We start from the raw sequence: 27,783 nt of genomic DNA, 5'->3' as shown, positions 1-27,783 counted from the left end.
TCAGCTGGCCATGCTGGGGGGGATCAGGACTGGACAGGTGCACTGGAAGGCTGGCTGCACAGACAGACAGCTGGACTGAACAGCTGGACGGCAGGACAGGGACTGGACTGGCCAGCTGGATCAGACTCTCCAAACCAGTCAATCATTAACCAGGCACCTGACGTGCCAAGGTCTCCAGGCGCACATGACCCTCCTCTGCAACACAGAGGCACCGGTAATAGCTCAAGAGATGGACGAGGCATTAAACTAATGGATTTAGTTCCACATTAGCATGTTAAGCGTGTTTGCGTCGCGGGGAGCAGGTGCGGGGCCTCATGAACCGCAGCCGCCACCTAACGCTGATCTACCGCCCCGGCGGGTCACCTGCTGGCTCTGGTGGGGGGGTGGCGGGGACAGTAGCCTACTCGAGGTGTAAAAAAAAAAAAAAATATATATAATAATAATCAGGGGGGATGGTGGATTTTATCATATGGGGACAGATAATTTGTGCTGATTACAAATAATATAATATATTACAAATAATAGCAGTGACCAAAACACCTGCAGAAATACTGCAGGAATGACATAGCAGCAGTTAAATGCAGCCTTCTGTAAGCTTTAAATATCCACTGGGCTTACATCAAATACATCAAAACACAACAATAAAAAACAGTTTTCTGAACTTATCAGTATGACTCTGTCCTTCACAGGATAAGTAAAATGGATCACTGCAAAAACTCTAAATCTTAACAAGAATATTTGTCTTATTTCTAGTTAAAATGTCTCATTTTAGTAAAAAAAAATCTCATTACACTTAAAACAAGACTCATCACTGAAAAAAAAACCCAACAATTTTCACCTGTTTCAAGTAGATTTTCACTTGAAATAAGTAGAAAAATCTGCCAGTGGAACAAGATTTTTTGCTTGTAATAAGAAGATAAATCTTGTCCCACTGGCAGATTTTTCTACTTATTTCAACTGAAAATGTACTCGAAACAGGTGAAAATTGTCAAATAAGTTATTTTTCTGGTGTTATTTTTCTGGTGATGACTCTAAATGTTGAAATAGCAGTAAAACCACATTCATTGATGAAATGACATAAGGGATGGAAAGGAGGGATGGCCGTTTTACTGGGGGGATGATTTTGACCGTTTTTATTTCGGGGGGGGGTGCCATCCCCCCTCATCTCGAGTACTGGGGGGTGGCAGCAGAGCTCCATCCCGCTGCTGGTTGCTGGGAGACCACGTCCTCTTCCTGCTGCACGAGCACCAAACTGTAGCTTGAGGCAGGAACATTAATATGATGATGGGCCCAGTATCATTGTTCTGTCCACAAGTGCATGTTCCATGCGCTTGTGGACAGAACAATGATACTGGGCCCATTAGTCTGCGTGGAGGGGTTGGACTACAGTTATGGGGACAATTTTAAGTTTTAAAGAAGTTTACAATGTAACCTGCTCACATTTATTACAAATCTGTAAAACCCTTGTGCTGTCTTTAGGTCAAGGGAGGAGGGTGAAGGGAGAAAAGAAGGAATGAAGGAGGGGAGAAAATATGGAAGGAAATAAGGAAGTAAGGAAGAAAGGAGAAAAGAAGGAAGGAAGTAGGAAAGGGAGTAAGGAAGAGAGAAAAGATGGAAGGAAGGGAGAAAGGAAGGAAAGAAGGGAGAAAAGGAAAGAAAGAAGGGAGGGAAGAAGGAAGGAATGGATAAAATAAGGAAAGAAAGAAGGTAATAAAGGAACGAATGACGGAAGGGAGGTAGGAAGAAAAAGGAGTAAAGGAGGGTAAAAAAGGAGGAAAAGAGGAAAGGAAGAAGGAAGGAGAGAGCATGGCAGGAGGAAAGAAAGATAGAAGAATTGGGTAATTTTGACCCAAAGACAGCACAAGGGTTAATGGGATAAAAATTTCACCTTTAAAACAAATAAGGTGGAAGATGGAAAAAGGGAACAAACTTTAGATTTAATTACTTTCCTTTTTTTTTTGGAGATAAAAAAGAAATGTATATGAACATAAGACCAGTTAACCCATTTTCTCTTCAAAAATAAAACCAGTTCCATATACAACCTAAAGGAATAGTTGTTCCTTTGACTTCAGATTCCTCATCTTGGACAGTACAAACTATGGTGGTCAGATTCAGAGCATCTGGAGAGGTGTGTGTTAAACGTGAAGCGTCCCTGATCTCCGGACTCAGGCTGCACTGACGCAGGTCAAAGGTCAAAGAGAAGCTGGGTGTGATCGTCGTCCACAACGACCTCCTCCAGGCCCAAGGTCATTTCAGATGGCAGGCAAAGTGGAAACTTGTCCTTGGAAATCTGAGCTCCGGTCTTGGAAAGCAGGAAGCTTTGAGGGCTCGGCTGAGACGCCTGCCTCTCTCTGCTGGAAGAACGTTAAAAGCAGCAGTTTCCAGGTTTCCGTCTCATTTGTTTTGTTGCCTTCAGGACGCGTCCTAGAGCTCTCACGCTCTCACCTCCGCTGCAACTGGCAAAAATCAGACAAAGTTTGTCTGGTGATTATGTCGCACACCAATGATGTTTGTCTCCATCGCCATGGTCACCGGGCTCCAGACAACATGATGAGGCAACACAAAGACTCAAAGTAATGAATGAAGAGAAAATGAGTAAACGTGTGGTAGACGCCCCCCCCCAAAAAAAAAACAAGAGTTGTCTTGTGGCGCTTTTCCACTAGTACCTACTCAGCCCGACTCGCCTCGGGTTTTGCTCTTTCACAGTAGAGGTCTAATGTGCCGAGTAGATACTTTTCTGTAACTACCGTATTTTCCACATTATAAGGCGCACGTAAAAGCCTTTCATTTTCTCAAAAACCGGCAGTGCGCCTTATATATGATCATTACGGTAATCTGTTACTGTAGTCAGGGGGATTGTGGGTAATGTAGTTGGTGTAGTCCGAAGTAACGGCGTTAAAAACGCCAGGAATCGTCACAGACGTTCAAGACAACAGCAGCAACGCTGACTCGCATAATGGAGACTTTGAGGAGACGGAGCAAAGCTGGTTTTTATTTTGTTAATAAAGTTTGACATACGGTACTTTTCTTCTTGTTTTTTTTTTTTTTTTGCTCTAGGATTTTGTATCATTTCCTGTAGCACAGCTCCATCAGGTAGATACGTAACTCAACCCCAGCCACTAAAATATATGTATTTTACCATATATTTAGTGCGCCCTATACATGGAAAAAAGTTTTAAAATACATCATTCATTGAAGGTGCGCCTTAAAGTGCGGAAAATACCGTACTCTGCCGAGGTTCTAAGTTGCTGAGTCAGCTGTATCTGACATCATCACACTACAGGCCACCGATTGGTCGGGGGGTTGGAGTCAGACGTCTGAGTCAGGAGGAGGAAATCAGAGAAAGAGACTCTGACGGATTCTGGTTCATTTTATTCAACCAGCAATGGCAGCAAAAGTCTGTTTCATGATCCAACTCTGAGGTGCAGATGTTCATAAACCTGGTGCTGAGGAGAGAATTAAAAAGGGATCTAGACGGGTAATAAGGAACGACCAGATCTACCAGGAGCTCTGTCTCTTCATAGCTGCTCAAGGCTCCAGCTGACTTTTCAGCAGCGCAGAGACAAACTAACAAAATTAAAAAGTGTTGCCGATTGAAGTTTCTCTCACTCTCATTTTTTAACTTGATATGGAACACAAGTCACAGATCCAGCAGCACATCTATCATCTCCTCCAGGTTCTACATCTTTAGTGTTGTTGTCTTCTTCATTTAGATACACAATCAAATACGTCACAGCAGCTTCACTCCAACCTCCTACTTCTGCTCCAGGTGCTGAATTGTTATGGAAAAGAAACCAGACCGAGTAGAGCCGAGTAAGTTCTAGTGGAAAAGCTCCATTGGACAGTGTAGTAACAGCGACTTGACCTGGGCACCTACAGGGGGACCCACACCCTTTCCTTTGTGCTGCTGCAACATCTGAGGACCGAGCAGCTTCCACATCTCCAGGAATCAGCTGTATACAGGTCTGGGAGCAGATGTTTTCAGGGAAACCAACACCAAACTGCATGTTTCCATTACAAAAGCTTGGTAATGGATGTCTGGGTGCCTGCAGGTCACAACTCTCCTCTAGAGAGAGAGGTTGCATCATGAAAGGAAAAACGCAACCGTGAGGCCCCAGGACTGCTGAGCAGCTGGGGCCCCGTACCAAACAGACCTTCTCCCAAAACTCAGACCAAATGGAAAAACACACACATGTGGCCCTCGGCGACATCCAGCACAGCAGAGGAGAGGTTTGGCGTTGGAAGGAGAGCCGTTATCAGAGGCAGTAAAACGGCCCGGCCGGGCCGGAGGACGGCATGTGACCAGGGCCGGTCACGGATCATAACATGCACTCAGTGTTTTTCCACTGAGCTGAACTGCTCCGGAAAGTTCAAAACTCAAGTATCTGCACGTCAAGGCAGTGTGAGGTTAGTTTGTCTGCTACCTGAGGATGCTTAGCAGCCCCGGGGCAGGTTGGATTGCACTGTATACTGCAAATATCGTAAAATGTGCGTTACGGAGTGTAGCACCCTATAATGTAATAACGCCTGAAAATGTAATAAAATTTGCACTTTACTCATTTGAAAATGTAATAAAATCCAATAACGTAATAACTTCTGAACATTTTTACCGATAATGTAATACCGTATTACATTATTGGGAATTAATTACATTTTCAGGTGGGTCTTTTTCTTTCAAAACTGATAATGTAATACTTAACAAATAATGTAATATATTTGTTCATTTTCAGTCCAGAGTTCTACATTTTGTGTTTTAAGAATCTAAGAATGTTATATACGCTGGATTTGAAACACCAGAATGATTGGGTTAAATTCCAGACTTTGAATACCATGTAATAAATTCCCAATAATGTAATCAGGTATTACATTATTGGCAAAAATGTTATTACAATATCGGTCAGGATATTTTATTACATTATTGGGGAAGTTATTACATTATTGGGTTTTACTACATTTTCGATTGAGTTAAGTGCAAATTTGTTACATTTTCAGGCGTTATTACATTTTCAGGAAATTATTACATTATAGGGTGCTACAAGAAGCTTAGTCCGGTTGTCTGCTGTTGAAAAGAACATTTGAAAGCAAATTAGAAAAATATAAGACCAGCACCATGTTTTCTTCTTTTTCCCCCCCCTAAAAATGAAGCAAATTCTGATTTAAGAACAACCCTACCTCTCCGACCAGAGCGTTTTCCTTCTGCTGGACGACGAGGCTCTAAAAACTTATGAGGCTGTCATCTCCCTTTTCTTTTATCTCTCTTTTTTTAAGCCTGACAACACAAACGATGGATTAAAGTCAGCGTCACACTCATAAACCGTGAATAAAAACACACTTCAGGAACTTAAAGGGTCCAACGATCGGGACCTCCACAGTGAAATAAAGAGAAATGGATGGAGTCAGGTTTTATAGAGAATTATATTGATACAACGGAGGATCTGACTGGGTGGAGGTGAAGCCAAGTTAAATCAGCAGTGACAAACACGACAACCACAGCTGCTCAGGACTTCCTTCTACCAGTGAATACAAACCTACAAATTAAAAACGCAATAACACTACAATAATATCCAGAGGCGACTCTACATTTGGACAGTTCTCTGACATTAACGTGTTCAATACATGGTAAAAAAAAAAAAGAAAAAGAAAAAGGTATTAATATACAGAGCTGTAAACAAGAACATGTTTTCATTAAAGGTAAAATGACTGTCACAAAAAAAAGCCGATGGTTAATCTCGGTTTTTAAAAGTAGGACACAAGTTTGATAAGCAATACTGCTTGATGGGAGCACTTTAATGATATCAGTGGGGGGGGGGCTTTACAGCCGGACCCCAGTCAGCAGAAACACAACAGAACATGGAACAGACAGACTATTTACAAGGTGTGGGGCTTTCTGGGTTTTTTTTGTTTTTGTTTTTTTCTGGGTAAAACGATTTCTAGTTAAATGTGGCGGAAATCATCACGATGCAACACAAAGCAACGCCCCCCCGGCCATGATGATGCGGGTGCTCTGGGGTCGTGTGCATGTGGCAAATGCAAGTGTGTAAATCGGTGTAACAGTAGGAGCGACGGCATATGAAAAGTTTAAAAAGTTCAATGTCCATATTTTTCTTTCCTGCATCATTCCTCCTCCACGTCAGAGGAGACATGCTGCCTTTGTTTTCCTCCAATGATTCTACTTTATGCATTAATCTTTTTAGCTCATCTTCTTCGCCCGGCGGCCTTCTTGCGACCCTGGAGGTGAGAAGAGAAAAGCAAGGGAGATGATGAATATAGGGCACGGTGCTGATATTAGATTGGATAATGGTTCCTATTACGCTTGGATCGGTACCCTTGGTGTTGGCTCGTCTTCCTGCTCCTCCTCCTCCTCCTCTTCTTCCTCCTCCTCCTCGTCTTTAGCCACAGCGGCCTTCGACCGGCCCCCACGCCTGAAACAGCAACGCACAGTTAATTCATCCGTCCGGACAGAAGCTGCAGAAACACGACTACAGTCACGAGCCACGGAGGTGAAGTCACAGGTCAGTACTGGGATCAGGGCTGGGGATCCATTATAATGTCAAGAATCGAATCGATTCCTATTCAGAATCGATTATCAAGCTTTTATTCGATCCGATTTGATTCCGATATTGATTTGGATTAGTGTTATTAAAACTGTTTTTTGAGCTGTTGCATGAATGATATGACTGTAGTTATGCAACATATTAATACTAGTATTATATTGAGATTCAACAGCAAGTACTGCAGCTAATGATGCTGTAAGGACCAATCAGCTCCCAGAATGCTGATAGAACTGCTTTCAGAAACATCGTGGAGCAGAATTATGAAACAGATCCAGGGAGGAAACAGAGACGGAGGAAATCAGTTTTATTTTTTCCCATTTTTGAGAATTTGGTTTTTAGCATTTTATGCAAACGTAACCCTAAGACCGTATATAAAGTAATGAAATATAGGCAGTTTATGCAATTATAACTGAAAACTTTAACGTATTCATAGCTTTAAACATATTTAAAAGGCATGAAAACATGGCACCAGTTATTCTCGTGTCCAACAAAACATTCCTTTTTTGGGCATAAACAAAAAACTACCAAAAGTTGTAATGTAATGATGAAACAAAATCGATATTTAGACATACAAATCGATTCTTAGGAATTAATATGAGAATCGAGTTAGAATTGGAAAATCGATCTTTTCAGCACAGGCTTAACAGTAATCCCTCGCTACAACGCGGTTCACCTTTCACGTCTCGCTGCTTCACAGATTTGCATCGTGTTCTGCATTCTAATTGGCTAAATAGTCTCCCTGCTTCTTCACTTCCTGTGTCAATAACGTTGGTCTCTTATGGCACTTTTGCACTAGGACTTACTGAGCCCGACTCGGCTCGTCATGCCTCTACCCGTCTCTACCAGTTTGTTTTTTCCACAGCCAGGGGAGAAGTGGGCAGGTTGGGGTGAAGCTGCTGTGACGTACTCGATTGCGCAACCGCAACCGTCTTACAGCTTAAGAAAACTCAAATATCCTATCTAAAAAAATTAGAATATTCTGGGAATCTTAATCTTAAACTGTAAACCATATCAGCAATATTAAAATAATAAAAGGCTTGCAATATTTCAGTTGATTTGTAATGAATCCAGAATGTAGGACATTTTTGTTTTTGTAATTGCATTACAGAAAATAAAGAACTTTATCACAATATTCAAATTTTCTGAGACAGTCCAGTATGTCGTGCCAAATCGCAGGGATTAAAGTTCTCCGTACTGGGTACGGATTTCCGTCCTGGGGATTTTTTTGGGATATTTTTTTATGAGATCAGCGCAAATCCGACAAAAAATATGAACACAGGGGTGTCTGTAGCGCCGCGGTGACTTGTCGAACGGCGCCCACTGCAGTCAATCAGCTGTTGGCTGTGCACACACAGTAAAGTTCTCCTCTGGTTTTAGATGCACGTAACCTGACACCTAATAACTCAGCCTAGGCTGAGTTAAGGCTGAATTATGCTTCTGCGTCAAAATGGCGTCACCTGCGCCGTCACTGACGTGCACCTCCCGAAAATTGTAACTACGCGTCGAGCGACGCAGACCACACGCAGACCGAGAGGGCTGGGATTGGTTCGCTTGGGAGCAACCAATTGTGTTTTTGATTGTTATTTTATCCTGCATGTAAAGCACCATGTGTTGCAATTATATTGTATGATTTGGTGCTATATAAATAAAGAAAGTTTGAGTTTGAGCAACGCATTTCCGGTTTCCGGTTTGAAGCAGTCGTGAACTTTCAAGGCACTTTTCTTCGTTTATGTGTGATTTTTTTTATTTTGTTTTTTTGCACAATAGTTGTCCTTATCTCTTTGATTCACTGTGACTGGAAAAAGTCGGATAAACCGTTCAGAAAAAGATCGCTAAATAGCGGTCGCGGGGGGTACGTTTAGAACCCCCTGTCATTATTACATAAAAAGTATCTACTAGCACGGATATTGCCACTGGATTAAAAGATGAACTCACAGGAATGGATTATAAGTTTACATTTTCAATCGCAACGGAAAGAAAGAAGGATATGATTACAACACGTAACAGGTATGGTGTAATGATTGGTTTACAGTAATGCAATACTTGTGTCCTCTCTTGAATTATGTGTTTCAGAAAAAGATCTATAATTATTATCATCATACATATTAACCTATCCTTCCCCCTGATGGTGAAATGACTAAATTTAAACCACCGGTTTAAATTGAATTTTTGCTTTAATCCCTGAAATGGGCACAGTGACCAGTTTAATCCCAACTTTCCCTAGTGTCTCTAGTGACTGGCTCAGCAGGGTCTCTGCTGCTCAGACTGACGCGTCACCGGGAGGGAAAAGCAGGGACTGACGTGGGTTTCTTGGCCGCCGGCTGAGCTGATTTGGGTGGACGTCCTCTCCTCTTCTGTGGTGTGGACTCTGCCGACTCCGAGCTGCTGAACAAACACAATAAGTCAAAGCTTCAGTGTCGAGGTGAGAACTAGCTCAGCGATGCTGAACTACGACAGAGAGGACGATCAGACTCTCGTACCCTTGTGACCGCCGGGGGGTCCTGGCTTGTCTCCCTCCCTTAGTCTTGGCCTCCATGTTTTCACTACTTCTGTCCTCGTCTTCCTCCTCGTCTTCCTCCACCGCCTCCTCTTCCGCCCTCTCTTCCTCCTCCTCTTCCTCCTCCTCCTCTTCCTCCTCCGGGGAGGGGACTGCCTTCTTGCGGCCCCTCCGGCCCTTGGCGGGCGTGTTCTGTGTGGCGGCGGCGGCCTTGGGGGGCCGGCCCCGGCGGCCCTTCTTGGGCGGGCTGTTCTGCTCGTCCTCGGGCTGCGTGTCCCCGTCCCACGGGTCCTCCGGCTCCGCCACCACCGACGCGTTGGCGCCGGCTTTCTTGCGCCCGCGCTTCGGCTTGCTCTCCTGATCGTCGCTGGTGGTCACCCCACGTTTACGACCGCGGGGCTTTTCAATATCCTACAAGAGAAGAAATCATTTATTATTATTAATATTATTATTATAACCAGGGTGCGATTTGTCAAAAAACCAGAGGGGGGGTAATTTTGAGAAATATTTTTATTCAGAAAAATTACCACCCAACAGTAGGCTATATGAAAACTTGTTTCTTGTGTAAACCTTACACTTAAGCTACATAACGTAGGCGGTAGGCCTATTTTGAACATGAACAGAACCACTGCATTTGCAGAAATATTTTCTCCTAATATTGTTTTTAAAGCAGCACAATGTAACTTTCAGCTTTTGTTGAGTTTGGTGGCTCCTTTGGACCAAAGCGGTAGTGCTTTACCAGTAGTGTGGCAGGGTTCCTACCATGCTCCTCAAAGTTACATAGTGCCAGTGAAGGCGATACAGACCCCTCAGACCATGACAGAGGTTCATTAAACCTGTTGGAAGTTGATGTACCATCACAATGACTCTGGGAATATTATATTAAGGTGGAAAAGTTACATAGTGCTGCTTTAAATGTGCCAAATAAAAATAAATAAACAAAATTTATATTTTTTTTAATTCTTTCTCGATGTCAGTTTAACAGAAAACATGGGAGCTGCTATCAGCAATGTCAGATCTTGTTTCATCTTCTGTCGCATTTTTTCTCTGGATTTTTGGTTGTGATCCTGTAAAATATGAGGATATGCTGCTCTGGATTCTTATCATTTTTTCATTCATTTGACTGACTGTATCTTTTATTTTGGCGGGCCGGAAGTCGGAATTTTGGAATGCAAGAAGATCCGGTTGGTTTTCAAAATAAAACTGCTTTCTGTGGGCGCGATGCGTCTGACTCGCTCCCGGTATCAAAATCCCAGCACAAGCAGAATGAACATGGACTCTGTGTATTTTGGTTGTTATTACTTGTTAATAATTACGATGTAATGGTGAAAATACTTTGGGTGGGCGGGATAAATGTTGTCCCCACCGAGGATAAAAACCAGGAACCAGGAAAGAGTCTCGTTGAGATTAAAAATCTCTTTTACAATAGAGTCCTGGCCAAGACAGAGCAGCACAAACACAAAGTTGCACAAACCAACAATAACAAAACTGTTAAAAACAAATCAGAAATACAGATCACAAACAAAATCAGCAGTCAAAGCCTCTGCAGTCAGTTGTACTTGCTTCCAGGTCTTTCAGAAGAACCTTAAAAGCATCAAGTGACACCAGATTATTCAATTTTAAGATTTTCTGCAGCTCATTCCAAGCGGAGGGGCAGCAGAGCTGGAAGCTGCTAGCTTGTCCAGTGCCGACCCTTGGTAAATAAAAATAAGTCCTGCGACAGAAGATTCTGGCTCCCGGTGCTTTTTTGAGAGAGATTCCTCCCCAAACAAGCTGGAAGCAGGACCAGAATGGCCTTAGAAACAAAGACAATGATAAAGTCTCCGGTGGCCAGAGCAGACCATCCGACCCGGGCAGACAGATAACAGTGGTGAAGAAGAGATCTAAGATCTGTGATAAATGTCAGAGCTCCATGGTGGACTTAAGTATCCAATGCATGAAGACAGTCAGTATGTTTCTATGCAGCAAAGAAATGGGATTTCTGATGGTATCAGATAAACATCCAGAAGACCCAATCACTTGTCTGAGTTTACATGCTGTTCAGAGAATGGGATAAATGTCCAGAGCATGGCTGACCGTGACGCTATGTGGCGCTGTAACCATGGTAACCATTTCAAGAAGAGCCACTTCTGGTTGACGGTTGTTTTGTTTGGCGCCAACGTTACGCCTTCCGTATATTTTTCCACTTTATTTTGATCTGCTCCGTTTCCTGATGAAGCTTCTGCATCTCTTTCACAATCTATTTAAAGGTGTTTAAACAACTATTTAACACGCGCCGTCTCCTTTCACTTCCGGGTAAAGCCCCAGAGGAAATTCTCCAGCTGCTCAGACTGCAATATCTGATGTCTCCGTATACATGGAGTTAACATTCAGACTCTGAACGAATTATCTGAGTGTTGCTAAATGTCCGATATAGGTCCGAAATAGGTCCGAAGTAGATCGGGTTCAGGTGTTTACATGCAGTTTAAAAGTTCGAACGATGTCTTATACGATCAGAAATCCGATTGAACTGCTGCATGTAAACGTACTGAGCAGGGGAATGCATATAAAGGACATCGCCATAGTCAAGCACAGATTCCACAAGTCCTTATTTCTAAAAGAAAAACCTAATTTCAGCTCCAACTTCTTGACTAGATGCTGAATATGAGGCTTAAAAGATAATGAATCATCAATTAGGAATCCAAGATACCTATATTGTGACACTGTCTCAATTTCAGAACCTTGAACAATAATTGATGGGAGATTCACTGGCTTGGATCTGGCCTTTGAGAATGTCATGAGTTTTGTTTTATCAGCATTTAGAAGAAGCCTCAGGTCAAACAGGGTAAACTGCACAGTGTTAAAAGCAGGTTGTAACTGGCAGAGTGCCTGATTTAGGGTAGCAGAACAATAAATCACAGCATCATCTGCATAAAAGTGAAAATTTGCCTCAGCATTTAATTTTCTAGTCACTAACTGCAATGGTTTGACGGCTGCAGCAGGAGAAGAAAGTCCTTAGAGGAGAGAGAGGCTTTGACATGTAACAGAGACCCGTCCAGGCTTCCAACCAGGGACACTTTTAATTTATAGACCGATTTAAGGCACCTTAGAATACATCTGCTGTTTGTGAAGTTTTCTACTTGGACAGTTTGGCTTCCTGTGAAGATTGACCTTAAAGTGTATTCATCAAGTTAATAAATGTGAGATGAAGTTACACATTTCTTGTAGGCCTTAAAGCTTGTGTCCACTTTGGGGCTGCAGCTATCGAATATTTTACTGAAAATTCCATCGATTAATCGGATAAAACATATTTTTGTTTAGTTAAAGAGCAATTATAAATATATATAAGATATTAGATGTCAATTGACATTACTAAGACGAAATTATATAATACAGTAGGTTCATGGCTGTGCATTTAAAAACCCTGAACTTACACCAGTCGACCAAATTCACTGCCTTCACTCAAAAAACTAAGGATCTTACCAAGAAATGTTCTTATTTCTAACCTAAAAATGCCATTACACCTGATAACACACATCACTTAAAAGGTTAGGTGTTTTTCCCACGTGTTTCTATTGAACTTTCATTTGTGTCAAGCACATTTTAAGTTCTAGTTAAGTTTTAAGTTAAGCGTCAGCGCGTTGTGCTGCATTAAATGTAGTCCGGGGCAAAATACCTGCTTTGAGCTGCAAAATTAAATGATTCCTCGAGGCAGAGAAAAGTCCTCGATCATTTTTTGTAATCGAATTATTTGAGGAATCGTTTCAGCCCTAGTCCACTTCTCTTCTTTAGATGTTGCTACCACAGAAGCTGGTGGTGGGGAGGAAGGAGCTGCTCTCACTGACAGTTTACACAGTTTCCTATCAACCAATCCCGTCAGCTCCAGCTGCTGTTTGCAGAGACGAGTGTTTACGACCGCAGCAGCAGCACTTTCATCTGAGCGACTGTGTCATTTCAGATAACGTTTGTTTATTTTTGCAGTGGTGCTGCAACAGAGCGAAAGGCATGCATGACCCCCCCCCCCAATTTAGATAACAATGTATAGAAGACATTTTATTTACCTTCTGAAAATAGGTTAAGCAAATATGAGTTGGGGTTTTTTTTTTTTTGCTGATTTCTGTCAATAGTTTGGAAGTTTTTTCACCAGTTTTTAACTTTAGAAGCTTTTCATAGGCATCAAAATATGATTAAATATGTAGATGTTTGTCTTATGCACAAGATTATATACGGCCTGACTTCTCCTCCACTCAGACAGTTTGTCAACATTAGAACAACTGCTGATCGGTTCACAAGAGGTGCAGCAAGAGGGGATTGTATTATTCCACTCAGAAAAAAGTGCTTTCAGTCAGTCTGCATTCTCTGTTAAAGCTGCACTAGAATGGAACTCCATCCCTGCAACTATCAGAGAACTGGACACATACAGTTTATTTAGAGCTCATTTAAAGAAATGGTTGATTAATACTCAGCTCTGTCAGCACTAAAACTTAATTGCACCTTTCTGTACTTCTGTACTTTTCTGTACTTTCTGTACTTTTTCTGTATTCTTACATCTGTCCAGGGACTACAGATGAAAAATAGCCTCTTGGCTAACTCTGGCACATTTACAGCAATGTTTTATTGATGTGCATTGTCCCCGTCAAATAAACCAATAAATAAATACATAAATAAATCAATGAATTAATAATATAGTAAAGCATCAGGACCATTCAGTCCTGATACTAAGTGACAGAGAACCTTTTTTTACAGAGCCATGGTAGGCTGGAACTCTATATCAGTTCATATTTCTCATGCAGGTAGCGAATATTGGTTTAAGATTCAGTTGAAACAATATCTTTTAAAATTTAATGAATTATGATTTGACATTTGGAAGGAACGGAATGAAGTTTGAATAGAATTACAGGTAGTGTAAACCCTATCACAATAAAGGTGAAAAGTGGTCAAGAATTCTAAGATAAGGTAATTTCAGGCAGGTATTGATTATGAAGGTGTTTTATTTGATTTAATTTCTATGTATTTATGTCTGAGAATGATGGTGATTTAGTTTCTGTGTTGTTTGTGACTAAGGGAGTTGTGTCTATTATTGTTTTGTTGTCATGTATAATGTATGTCTGTATGTATTGAGTGTTAATTTGTGTGTTGTGTGTATGTCGGACCCCAGGAAGAATAGCTAATGCTGTTGCTAATGGGGATCCTAAATAAAACAAACAAACCAAGCACAGGATTATTTTTACTCTGGGAGAGACAAGAACAGAGAAGAAACACTTCCACTGTGTTCCTGTTTAGTAACGATTCGTCTGTCCTGCCATCACACACACGTTCAGGTGTAAATACCTTGTCAACACTGTCTGCTCTCTTCAGGCTGATGTCCTCATTTTCACTGTGATCCATTTCTGTGCTGTCATGCCTGAAAAACAGCAGGTATTCAGTTTATTTGAAATGACAAGGCACATAAGTGAGCTGTGCAGCCCTAGACAGTTTAACATGGTTTGAACGAGCAGGTGCAGCGTTGTGTTTGACTGTTGTTGTTAAAGGGTTGGCAGTGTCTAATGGAGCTTTTCCACCAGTACCTACTCAGCCGTCTCGACTTGGTTTGGTTCTTTTCCACCAGGGGTCTAACGTGCCGAGTAGATACTTTTCTGTAACTATTCTGCCGAGGTTCTAAGCTGCTGAGTCGGCTGTATCTGACATCATCACACTACAGGCCACCGATTGGTCGGGGGGTTGGAGTCAGACGTCTGAGTCAGGAGGAGGAAATCAGAGAAAGAGACTCTGACGGATTCTGGTTCATTTTATTCAACCAGCAATGGCAGCAAAAGTGTGTTTGGTGATCCAACTTTGAGGGTCAGATGTTCATAAACCTGGTGCTGAGGAGAGAATTAAAAAGGGATCTAGACGGGAGATAAGGAACGACCAGATCTACCAGGTGTGGTCACTTGTTCACACCACACTCGATCCACTGACTGGATTACACTACAAGTCCCCCAAGTCTATACTGAGCTTGGTAGATCTGCCTTTAGCTTTTCTGCACCTTCCACCTGGAACTCATTACAAAGCACTCTAGAAATCAATTCACTAGTATCTTTTGGTCATTTTAAATCCCTGATCTTAAATCTTTTGAGCACTGTTTGTATCTGTTTTAATTTATTTTATTGTTACATTATTTATTAATTGTAACTTAATATTTTTTTAATTGAATGTTCTTTTGTTGTTCCGTTTTTGTTTTTTGTTTTTTACTTTTGTATTTGCTCGACGTCATTGTAAATGAGGGCTCGCTCTCAATGATTTTCGAGTTTAAATTAAGATATACACTTCATAGCTGCTCGGCTACCAACGGTCTTTTCAGCAGCGCCGAGACAAACTAAAACATTTTTCTAAAGTGTCGCCGCGTGAAGCTTCTCTCACTCTCATTTTTTAACTTGATATCAAACACAAGCCACAGACCCAGCAGCACATACAGGACTGTCTCAGAAAATTATAATATTGTGATTTTCTGTAATGCAATTACAAAAACAAAAATGTCATACATTCTGGATTCATTACAAATCAGCTGAAATATTGCAAGCCTTTTATTATTTTAATATTGCTGATCATGGCTTACAGTTTAAGAAAACTCAAATATCCTATCTCAAAAAATTTGAATATTCTGGGAATCTTAATCTTAAACTGTAAACCATAATCAGCAATATTAAAATAATAAAAGGCTTGTAATATTTCAGTTGATTTGTAATGAATCCAGAATGTATGACATTTTTGTTTTTTTAATTGCATTACAGAAAATAAAGAACTTTATCACAATATTCTAATTTTATGAGACAGTCCTGTTTATCATCTCCTCCAGGTTCTAGATCTTTAGTGTTGTTGTCTTCTTCGTTTAGATACACAATCAAATACGTCACAGCAGCTTCGCTCCAACCTCCTACTTCTGCTCCAGGTGCTGAATTGTTATGGAAAAGAAACCAGGCCGAGTAGGTACTAGTGGAAAAGCTCCATAACTGCTCTCATGTGCCGTACCTGCTCTTGCTGCGCTGCGGGGAGCTCGGGTTAGACGAGGAGTCGTGGTTGCTGGTCGTCTCCATCCGAGAGGCTTTGCTCTGGAGCTGTTTACCTGCCGATGACAGCGGCTTGTTGACCGCACCCAAAACGTTAGCCGACTTCGGCTTGAGGAGGCAGGAGAGAGAATTTGTAAAGTTTGATATGGAGAAGGAATCAATCACACAAAACCCATGTTCAAACTAAAGTTTGATCAAGCTTACCTTTCCAGGTGTGAAGAAGGACTTCATCTCTGATGGGAGGTAATTTTTAGTGTTGTTGAAGTTCTGAAACAAAGGGAAATCGTACGTCAGAGCCTTTTTTGTGGAAGGAGCAAAAAAAAAAAATCAACCAAAAAAAGCTTATGATTATGCAGAAAGGATTTGTACTCACTAAAAAAAACATTACAATTTTCTGACTGCTATGTGTCTTAGATGTGTCTAAGTGGACTGAGAACATAAAACCTATTAGGTCTGACTTTTGCTAACTTGACAAAAATAAGGAGCGGGATCAAAATGTGTTTTATAATATGATACATTGATATAATCTACAACACGATCTTTACTCATTCTGCTTTGTGTGTCATTTTCTGTATGTAATATCTAAGATGAGAAGCTTTCCATGTTCCATGTAAATATTTTACAAAGAAAATTCTGGGAAGAGCCAGGAGGCAAATTGGACATCAGAAGTTCTACAAAATGTCCCGCCAATGTTATGTTAATTTACTTGAAGTGATTATGACGCTATGTAAATCTGCATCTGTGAAATCAAGGCGTTTCCAAATAAAAGATAAAAAAACAAACAAAACAAAACAAAAAAAAAAAACAACAGCTTTCTGCTGGTCCTGGATAGTCGAGACTAGAGTCCTCGTGTGGGCAGCGCAGGTTCGAGTCCTGGCCTGTCGCTCTATGCTGCTATGCCTTTTATTATTTTAATATTGCTGATTATGGTTTACAGTTTAAGATTAAGATTCCCAGAATATTCAAATTTTTTGAGATAGGATATTTGAGTTTTCTTAAACTGTAAGCCATGATCAGCAATATTAAAATAATAAAAGGCTTGCAATATTTCAGTTGATTTGTAATGAATCCAGAATGTATGACATTTTTGCATTACAGAAAATAAAGGACTTTATCACAATATTCTAATTTTCTGAGACAGTCCTGTATATTTATGGTTATATTTATTTTCGTTGCTATGTTTTATTTTCTGTTGCTAGATTGTCTGATGGGTGGGGTAGCCCAGACTAAATGTAGCATTTTCTTTGTTCTGCAGCAATATTGCTGCAATAATGCACTTGAAAGACACTTTAAATATTATTGTTTGACTGGTATCATTCCACTTGAAATTATGGGAAAATGCATAATTTAGTGTTGAATAACGTGCCAGGCATGTGCACCCCCTCTGATCTGAGATGCACCGTAGTCATCATTTTCTAGAACCGGCCCTGCCGCTTCCTGTCTACCTGCTTTCTCAGTAAAGACCACTAGTGCAACAAAAACCTTTAAAAAAAAAACAAAACAAAAAACGCCTGCTCAACAAAATACGGTGCAAAGACTAAAGCCTGCTCAATCATGTGGCGCGATCTAAAAAAAACAAGTAATTTCCAAAGTCCAAAGTCGTATGTCACTAACGTAGGCCGGCTGTAGTCGGACTCTCACCTTGTCAGGTTTGGTGAAGAAGCGCGACGGCAGCACCGGGTCCTTCGGGGACTCCAGGCTGTACGTGGTGCTCTTTGACATAATGATGTGCATGGCTACGTCACAGACGGTGTACAGTTTCTGAGGAGTAAACACACATATCTGCTCAGCAGGCAGCACTGGACTCTGAATACATCCTCGTGGTGTCTGGACCGGCCGCGGGAAGCTTTACCTCGTTGTCTTTGGGATCGTTGGGGGACTGGCCGTCTTTCGTCTGCTTGATGTTTTCCACCATCTTTCTAATGAAAGCGTGGCTGTTGTTCTCATTCTTGGCCATGATAATCTCCAGGACAAACCAAAGAGCTCTGAGGACAAGGGAAGTTTGACATTAGTACACATAACTTTGATTAAGTGACAACGGAGCGTTGCCGTTACTGTACAATTTTAAAGATCATGTCCAAAACTGTCACAAGGCTTTCTGGTAGAAACACAGGAGTTCATGTTTGGAAACGGACGTTACCACAACCTACTCATGTTATCCTGTGGACTCCATTACTGATTAATAAATGACTTTAAAATAAAAAAAAGGAGAAGAAAGAAGAAAACAGATTCCTAAGTGAATCCCTTCATATCAACTCGAAACTTTTTTTAAACATTTTTTTTAAATATGTCTGCAGACTGAACCTTGAATCTGTGGCTGCATTTCCAAAGCATTTATCCTTTAAGATATTTTTTTATGTTAATCTTGTTAAGACAAAAATGGATTGGTCTAATGTGCAGCCTACTTTCATTTGCAAGTAAGATCCACTTGAACTTTGAACTTTGTTTTAACAGTAAAGTTTGAACCATGAAAGACCTTTAATCCCTGTCCCAGCAGGAGCCAGAAACTACATTCATCTATGTCTTTCTTTGCTACACCTTTCAGTGAACTATGGATGAAGTCTTGATGTATAATCCAGGCTACACTTTAATAAACTGTAACTAGATGCAACGTTACTTATTGCGGAGTTACTAAATAGAGTACTTTGAGATCACCAATTATCACCAACTCTTTGCAATTCCACTTCATCCATAGTGAAGAAGCAGAGCTACTTATAATCAAACTCTGCAGTAGAGTGCACTGGAGTCAGAAAGGACATTTCACTTTGAGTAAAATATTACAATAAAAATAATGCAAAGCTTATATGGTGGTTTTTTTTATTACTCTATTTTCTTTCCCTTCAATGTCTAAAGAAATGGTTGAAAACACAATTAACTGGTCCCATCTACAGCCCTGAGTGCCAGCATTTCCAGAGCAATCAAATACATATTGTTTCATTTCTTCTTTTGTTTGTTTGTTTGTTTGTAGGCAAAATTTCAACATTCTCCTAAAGGTACTGAACACACACAATATCAAAAGCAACTTCTATGAGTTTCCCCTTCCTTGGGGTCACCAGATCATGTTCTGCATATGGATTTGGTGGATTTGCCAGCGGATCAGTTCCCGACACGAACCTTCCCGTCCCAACTCACTCTTTGATTTCTTTCAGCTGCTCGATGTCCTGCACTTTGACGTAGTCTGGGTCGTGAGCCAGAAGGTGGATGGTGTAGGGGACCACATACTCCGGCAGCAGCGATAACAGCTTGTCTGTTGGTACAAAGTACATGTAATACTCCTACATCACCCCAGTTTATTTATGCAGCGTCTATGACAACAGAAGTGTCTCTAGAACATGAACATGAGCCGTCACTAAAAACAACAGTATTTCCTCTTAACAGTCATGCTGATTATTTATCAAATAGTACTTTTATACCAGGGTTGGGGATCGATTCAAATGTCAAGAATCGATTCAGAATCGATTATCAAGATTTGATTCGATCCGATTTGATTCCGATATCGTTTTGGGTTAGTGTTATTAAAACTTTTTTTGAGCTGTTGCATGAATTATATGACTGTGTAGTTCTGCAACATATTAATACTAGTATCATATTGAGATTCAACAGCAAGTATTGGCAGCTAATGATGCTGTAAGGACCAATCAGCTCCCAGAATGCTGATAGAACTGCTTTCAGAAACATCGTGCGGGGCAGAATTATCAAACAGATCCAGGGAGGAAACAGAGACGGATGAAATCGGTTTTAATTTTTCCCACATTCCATTTAAATTTTTTCAATTTTCGTTTTTTTTTTTTTTTTTTTTTGTTTTTAATTTTTGAGAATTTTGTTTTTATCATTTTATGCAAATGTAACCCCAAGACGGTATATAAAGTAATGAAATATAGCTAATTTATCCAATTATAACTGAAAACCTTAATGTTTTCATACCTTTAAACACATTTAAAGGCAAAAACATGTTATTTACAGAATCCTGCATAGATAATGAGGTTAGAGAATGGGAAGATAAAGACATGGCTCAGAGGCTGAATTTCTAATTTATTTAGCAAAAACAATCAAAAGCTTGTTTTTAAGACATTCAAGGCCTGTTTAAAATAGGTATTAAATGCCATAATAGGTCCCCTTTAAGAATAAGGCAGTAAAATAGCAAAATGTGGAAAAAGTGAAGTGCTGTGAATACTTTCCGAATGCAGTGTATAATATTACATTTTTTCTAAAATACACTGTTAACCTTTTTGTGGCAGTTTAAACCTGCAAAATAGACAATGTTATCAAATGTCCATGTTGTGTCCAGCTTGCCTACCACTGATAGCAGCGTGCTGTTTGAGGTACTCTCGACGGATGTTGACGTTTTTGGCCAGGCACTGGCGAGCGTGAGCCCTCCGTTCTTTAACCGGGTCCTTTGCACATAAAGCAAATATAGCCATGTATTCCAGCGGCAGACGGAGGCGGCAGAGGCCGCGGTGAAGCTTCTGGGCAAAACACTGCCGCACCTGGTAGCACTCGTCCTGGAGAGAAGAGAGAGGGACACGCTGAACAATAAACCACCGTTAGAGGGGGGACTTAGAATATACTAAAGATGGTTTAGAACAATGTGAAGGAGCAAGTGAAGACGTGGCCAGTCGTGGTTAGGATGAATTTAACCCTGGTACTGTCTTTGGGTCAAAATGACCTCATTCTCCTGTTCCTTCTCCCTTCCTTCCTTCTTTTCTCCCCTCGTACATTCTTTCCTTGTTTTCTCCTTTCCTTCCTTCCTTCCTTTTTCCCTTCCTTCTTTTTTCCCTTCCTTCTTTTTTCCCTTCTTTCCTTCCTTCTTTTTTCCCTTCTTTCCTTCCTTCCTTATTTCCTCCCTTCCTCCCTTCTTCCATTCCTCCTTCCTTGACCCAAAGACAGCACAAGGGTTAAAAAGAATAAAAAAGGTCAAAGGGTAGTTGAGCAGCATTTCCAAACAACATGACAGCAGAATGTGAAGAGAACAGCGAGCTGTGGTGAACAAGCAGGGCTGAACTCGTGTCCTCACATTGATGACGAGAGCACAGAGCTGGTACTGCTCCAGTGTGATGATTTCATGGTAGCAGGGCTCCTGCGCCAGCTTCAGCAGGGCACACGCTGCTGCCAGCCGCAGCCTCGACATGTCTGGTTTACTGAGGAAAGAGAAAGACGGGGCAGGAAAGAGTAAGCAATGGTTTTTTATTATCTACAAATATGCCTTCCATTAAGCCCCCCCCTTCCCCCCTCCAGGGACTCCAATACCAATTAATTTTCAATGTGGAACTGAAACATGTCTATAACTTTCTAATTTCCAAAAACCGCTCGAGGGGTTCCACACATAAATGGCTTCACCTAATTAGAAAAAGATTTTTTTTTACATTTACCCCATCCTGCCTTGCTCAGTTAGGTCTCCATCGCTGTGTAAGATAGCAGTCAGCATTCTCAGCGTGGAGTTGCCTGATTTGCTCTGGTTGTTCTTCACTCCCAGCAACCACCTTACCATCAGCTTTATGCCCTGGATCTGAAAAGAAGAAGATGGGGGAGGGCAGACACTTATTCCGAGGCCCGCACAAGTGCATGGCGGCGTTCACTTATGGCGCTTTTCCACTAGTACCTACTCAGCCCAACTCGCCTCAGTTTGTTTCTTTTCCACCAGGGGTCTAACGTGCAGAGTAGATACTTTTTCTGTAACTACTCTGCCGAGGTTCTAAGCGGCTGACTCGGCTGTATCTGACATCATCACACTACAGGCCACCGATTGGTCGGGGGGTTGGAGTCAGACGTCTGAGTCAGGAGGAGGAAATCAGAGAAAGAGACTCTGACGGATTCTTGTTCATTTTATTCAACCAGCAATGGCAGCAAAAGTCTGTTTCATGATCCAACTCTGAGGTGCAGATGTTCATAAACCTGGTGCTGAGGAGAGAATTAAAAAGGGATCTAGACGGAGATAAGGAACGACCAGATCTACCAGGAGCTCTGTCTCTTCATAGCTGCTCCAGCTGACTTTTCAGCAGTGCAGAGACAAACTAACGAAAAAAAAAAAGCATTGCCGCTTGAAGTTTCTCTCACTCTCATTTTTAACTTGATATCAAACAGAAGCCACAGACCCAGCAGCACATCTATCATCTCCTCCATGTTCTACATCTTTAGTGTTGTTTTCTTCCTTTAGAAAATTTAATTTAAATACGTCACAGCAGCTTCGCTCCAACCTCCTACTTCTCATCTGGGTGTTGAAAATAAACGAGGGCAAGGCGAGTGGAGTCGGGCTGAGTAGTTACTGGTGGAAAAGCACCATTAAGCTTCCTCTCAAGGATGTGACTGGTTACGGACCTTAGCTAAAGTCTCTGGAGACACTTCTTCATCTGGGACCCAGAGCTTAGTCGTCTTCTTCCCTTGGATCTACAAAGGATGCAGACAGGTTAGTTCATGTGAACACGGATGGAGCGGTTTTGTACCTCCAAAATGTGCATGATTGTACCCTGTCGTTCATGAGCAGATCCTTCACAATGAAGTTGGCGACGAGAGATTTGAGCGGAGCAGCGAACTGCTCCGGGGCCAGCTGGGCCAGGTGACCCAGCGTGGTCAGAGGAGTGATGAGCTGCTCCAGGTTAGCCGGGTCCAGGCCTTTGTGCAGGGGCTGGAGAAAGATGCAACAGTTTACTGACATGCAGGTTTAACAGGTGAGCAAAAGCATCTCATGCCAAGAGTGAATCAGGTTTGGGAAATTAATTTTACTCAAAAAAGCAAAATAATAAACGCATTGTAGGCTAACAAGAAGCATTGTGTATCTGTTCCTATAGAGGGTCTGCATTGACGTCACTTCCCCACTGGACCAGCCCCCTTGCTCTCACTGAGTGGAAAAACATCAGCAAAAACAGCTGCAACTAGTGGAGAAGACGGGATAACAGCCGATTATCGGCTTAAATTAAAAGGCAGTTGGACTTGACAGTGACCCGTACAGTTACCCCAAGAACCAGTGGTCCATGGACATTAATATTTGGTACAGTTACCAAGAACCAGTGGTCCATGGACATTAATATTTGGCCACAAATCCAGTTTCCTGATATTTATATGAACTTAATTTCTATGCTGGGGAAATACACGAAGCAAAGCTTGAAGGCTTACAAAAGTCCGGACGCTTGGTTCTACTTCAAGACAGGATTTGTTGTAGAAATTAAAGTAATGAGGACACTGAACTTTATCATTTGACCGTTTAACGTTAGCTACCCAAAAATCCAACATTACCTGATACAAAATGGGAACCACAAATCCACGTTTCGGTGCCTGGAATCCAGTTGTTTCTGTGAATTGTAGCGATCCATTTGTCTCTCTTAAGCTTATTTTTCGGCAGTCTGTAAAACGATAACTCTGATTTCTTGCTAAATCTATGAGTACAGTCGATCGCACAACAGCTCTTTCCCATTTTAGATGTTTTCCAGTTGCTCAAACTGAAAGTTTACGCTGCCACTCAGTCTTTCTGACACTCAGTCTTTCTGACACTCAGTCTTTCTGACACTCAGTCTTTCTGACACTCAGTGAGCATAACCCGCTGTGAAGTCGCGTCTGTGACGTCATGCACATTCCCTCTATTGATAGAGGATTATTTACATGGAACCAAAGAGAGGAGCCAACTGACCTCAAAGATTTGAGCGAAGTGGGTGTCTCTGTTAGTGAACATGGCATTGATGCAGTGGATGGCGTACTTGGCTTGGCGAGGGGGCCCTCTCTTAGCTTTGGCTTGCAGTACCGGAAGTAACACACTTTGGGGAAAAAGTATGAGAACATTGTCAAAAATCAGAAAAAAAAAAAAAGCATCTCCTTTAGTCACGAGAGTGTCCTGTTAATATTCATTACAAAATATGAAACAGCAACGTGACCTGTGTTTAGGACATATAAGTGTCAGCTGTAAATGCTAGAAAAACTAAGAAAAAGGGAAAAAAAGCAAGGATCTTGGCATGAAACGTACGACTTGATGTGAGGAAAACTGTCTTCCAGCTTGCTGCCGGTGTTCTTGAAGATCTGCAGCGCGGCCTCGGCCACCTTCTCATCATCCATCTTCAGACAGCCCAGTAAGGACTCAAACGTCTCTGCGGAGTGGAACGAGACTGGGTGGGTGAAGGACAGCACCTGTGGCACGGGAGGAGGGGGAGAGAAGATGAGTGAAGGTTTCATTTGAACATTTTCTATTTCATACACCACCTGCAAAGAAAAAAAATTAAACATAATATTTTGTTGGACCACCTTTACAATTTATTTTTAAATGTTATGATTTCAATCCAGTTTTATTGCGGAAGGAAGAGTCAGACTGGTACAAAGTCTTCTCCAGCAGGACCCAAAGACTCTCATAGAGGTTAATGGCTGCACTCCAGTGGATATTTCATGTGTGAAAATTATGTCTTATCCTCCCCCGATCACACATTGACTATTTGAGCTCAACAAATCAGGGCACTGCGATCCCTTTGACATCAAGGAAGAAAATTAAATTACTGATGGAAAAACCTGCTAATTCAGTCTATTCAGACGACCTCAGTGACTACGTTTACCTGCATCAATAACCCTTTTCTAACCGGAATATTAGCAATAACCCGGTTTTGCACGGCCATCTAAACACCAATAACCCCGTTGAATAACCGGAATTTGCTCATATTCAGGTTTTTAAAAACCTGAATGAGACCCCTGGGTTACTCCTTTTCTAAACCGAATATTCGGTCATGTATACGCCTAACGGGATTTCCCCATCAAAAGGAACAGGAATTTGTTTTCTTTTGAGTCCAGCATAACCAGGAGGAGACTAATCGCTTCATAAATGTAATGAACGATATGAACATTTTGACATTTGTAGATGGTAGAAAGTACCGGGATAGCCAGATTTACAACAAGGTGAGTGAAAAGTTGTGCGAAGCAGCATTTTTACGAACGCTAGACCAGATCAAGCTCCGCTGGAAGACGCTGAAAAAGGAGAATTACAGGGACAAGAAACAAAACCACTTCTACTGGGCTGTTCATTATCCGCCGTGCTGCTGTTATTGTTGTTGTTTTGGATTTGGATACAGGAAGAAGAAGAGGAAATGACGGGAATTGCGTCATGATGTTCTCCGTGCGTCGCTGGTTTGATCCAGATATTCCAAATGATTAATCACCATGTATACAGGGATAACCCTGTTTGCTCACGCATGGAAACAGATTATTCCCAATGTTTCAGTAACCGGAATATTGACCTTAACCTGAATTTTGACTGCATGTAAACGTAGTCATTGTGTTTCAGTGTGAATCAGTGGTAAACCCCCTCACCCAAATACATGTTTAGTCTGGGCTTAGTACAACAAAAAGCTTTTCTCCACAGCCACAACATCCTAACTTTATGCTTCCTAACATATTACTTTTCGTGATTTCCAAACACTTAAGTGCTTTCCATCACAGATTTGATCCTCGGCTGATGGTTCACCTCTGTCCTTACGGCGTCTAATACTTTAACAGTTCCGAGGACGTCTGTTTGGTTATTGAATGACAAGGTACTTCTCAGCCTTTTAAACATATTATAGGCATTATGTTTGTTTTTGTAGTTTTGTAGTGGGAGGATCTCACCTTTATGGTTACTTTCAACCCCCCCCCCCTTGACCAGGCAGTGGAGGCTAGTGGTGCACCCTTTATATAGTTTTTTTAAACTCTTTATTTAGTTATTTTTGTATATGTATACATGTAACAGTACATAACATATAATAAAGTAAAATAGTACAAGAGGGGGAATACCAATTCTCATTAAGTTGAGTCTTTGAATAATGAGAGTTTTGTGTAAAGACACCTGCTTTCATTGGCAGATGAAAGGTAATTTTTTTCCATCGTAGATCTCCTCCATAATGTCCATCCAATGTCCTGTTTGTGGAGCGTCACTTTTCAACCAGTTTCTTGTAATGGCTTTCTTATAGGCAATAATCATTATTTTGAAGAGGTTCCCATCTTCTTTCCTAACAACTCCTTCTGGGATCAATTCCCGGTACAGAACCCGTGGGTCCCTGGGAAACCCTTTATAAAGTTTGGAGCATTTCTGCCTCTGAACTCTTTATTATTATTATTGTGGGTGTTCAGAGGTTGCTCGGACACTTTCATGGACGGGTGGACTCAAATGATGGTTTTCTGATTAGAAAACAAAACCTTCCACCTGAACCAGAACCTCCCAATCACACATTTTTACTGCGCAAAGCAAAACTACACATTCAATTTGCTGCATGCAGCAGTGACTAAATGCACAGTATAAACGTTTTCTTACAGGTGCTGCACTCCTGTTAACTGATGGTTGGACCAATACAAGGTAAAACAAACATGTTCCCAGTCGGGGAGTTTTTACCTGCCAGTGTTTATGTAATAATTGTACGGGGGTTTATGTTCTGGGTCTCTGGAAAGATCCTAGAGGCAACTTCTGCTGTATTAGACGCTATATAAATAAAAGATTGAAAAACAATTTAGAAAAACCAAGGCACTCAAGAAGATAGAAAAATAAAAAAAGCCTTTATTTAATCATGGCTTAGTAAAAGTTAAAAAATGCCAACATGTTTTGGCCATGTAGGCCTTCTTCAAGGCAAATAACAGAGACAAAGGGATCTCCTTCAAGCAGCAGCTTGAAGGAGATCCCTTTGAATAAGGCCTACATGGCCTAAACATGTTGGCATTTTTCTACTTTTACTAAGCCATGATTAAATAAAGGCTTTTTATATTTTTCTAACTTCTTGAGTGCCTCGGTTTTTCTAAATTGTTTTTCAATCTTTTGGATCCCCATGGCGAAGAGCACCTGAAGTATACTTTTCATACACCCAGCAGCACTCCATGCATTTGTAGTTAGCTATATAAATAAAATTGAATTGAGATTTCAATTTTCCTAGAGGAATTGAGCTGCTGTTTTGTTTTTGCTTTTCTTAGATGAGTTTGTACCTTGAGCAGCTCCAGTCCTGCTCTGATTGCCTCTTCGGTAGGAACCCCTTCCTCCTCATCATCAGCCGTCCCATCTATCGATTTGTTCACCTGTTTTATCAAAGCACTGGGAGCGATGATGGTGGAGACGACAAAGAGAAATGAAATGGGAGAATAGAAATTATGGCATGCTACAATTTTAGAAGCGTTTTTATTTTTGGAATAACTTGAAATTGTACCTGATGGACTCCGTGTCGATGTGGACGGGAGCGATTCTCTCCAACAGGAACTTCACCATCTCCAGGAACGGATTGCTGGGTTGTTTAGGGCTGCCAAGTTTTTTAGTGATGTCTCGCTGAGAATATGACAAATAATCAATAAAAATACAACAACTATTATGACAGATTTCAATTTGAGACCACTCCACACAGTTACATTGTTGTTTTTTTGTTTAAAACTGGAAAAATGTCCTTGTTCCACTACACAAGCACAGGAGAGGACCTGATTTATTGACTAAACCTTCAACTTTGATACAATAGGTGGCGATGTGCTCCCTTTACGGCTTGTTAAGAGTCGCATCTGGTTGGTCAATACTGTCACAGACCATAATAACTTAAAAGCCATTCAACTGGCAGCAAACTAGGAACATGTCAAGCAGCGAGTTGGACGGAGAACTGCAAACCATCTGTGCATTTCATGCTGGGAGCTTTACTTCTTATTTTCTCTTCTTTCAAACAAACAAGATGCAGGTCGTCTCTGGTTACTAGAGACTTGTGTTATCTTTGGGTTTAACTTTGGCAGAGGTGGGTAGTAA

The 27,783-nt window shown here is 41.2% G+C and overlaps 1 protein-coding gene across 3 annotated transcripts in view; it reads right to left on the bottom strand.

Annotated features, from left to right (window-relative positions):
• Positions 1-5,769: 5,769 nt before the first annotated feature.
• LOC133459547 (sister chromatid cohesion protein PDS5 homolog B-like) overlaps positions 5,770-27,783 on the bottom strand; it is a 65,115-nt gene continuing 43,101 nt past the window's right edge. Inside the window, exons 17-35 of one of the 3 annotated variants that reach the window (XM_061739587.1) lie at positions 27,209-27,324; positions 26,991-27,096; positions 24,031-24,191; positions 23,701-23,824; positions 22,543-22,701; positions 22,395-22,463; positions 21,449-21,585; positions 21,094-21,217; positions 20,377-20,581; positions 19,212-19,326; positions 17,932-18,064; positions 17,721-17,840; positions 16,284-16,346; positions 16,042-16,187; positions 14,362-14,434; positions 9,035-9,462; positions 8,856-8,939; positions 6,326-6,422; positions 5,770-6,228 (exon numbers count right to left, since the gene is read on the bottom strand). In XM_061739587.1, the coding sequence (XP_061595571.1) occupies positions 6,196-6,228; positions 6,326-6,422; positions 8,856-8,939; positions 9,035-9,462; positions 14,362-14,434; positions 16,042-16,187; positions 16,284-16,346; positions 17,721-17,840; positions 17,932-18,064; positions 19,212-19,326; positions 20,377-20,581; positions 21,094-21,217; positions 21,449-21,585; positions 22,395-22,463; positions 22,543-22,701; positions 23,701-23,824; positions 24,031-24,191; positions 26,991-27,096; positions 27,209-27,324 (2,493 nt within the window). In that variant the 3' untranslated portion in view covers positions 5,770-6,195. The remainder of the gene's footprint in view (positions 6,229-6,325; positions 6,423-8,855; positions 8,940-9,034; positions 9,463-14,361; positions 14,435-16,041; positions 16,188-16,283; positions 16,347-17,720; positions 17,841-17,931; positions 18,065-19,211; positions 19,327-20,376; positions 20,582-21,093; positions 21,218-21,448; positions 21,586-22,394; positions 22,464-22,542; positions 22,702-23,700; positions 23,825-24,030; positions 24,192-26,990; positions 27,097-27,208; positions 27,325-27,783) is intronic. The other 2 variants (XM_061739588.1, XM_061739589.1) reach the window with 2 other exon arrangements.

Source organism: Cololabis saira, chromosome 14 (assembly GCF_033807715.1).
Source record: "Cololabis saira isolate AMF1-May2022 chromosome 14, fColSai1.1, whole genome shotgun sequence".
In the NCBI taxonomy this organism is placed as follows: domain Eukaryota; kingdom Metazoa; phylum Chordata; class Actinopteri; order Beloniformes; family Belonidae; genus Cololabis; species Cololabis saira.
Note: the sequence above shows the minus strand (reverse complement) of the source record. Positions and strands in the feature narration are given on the sequence as shown.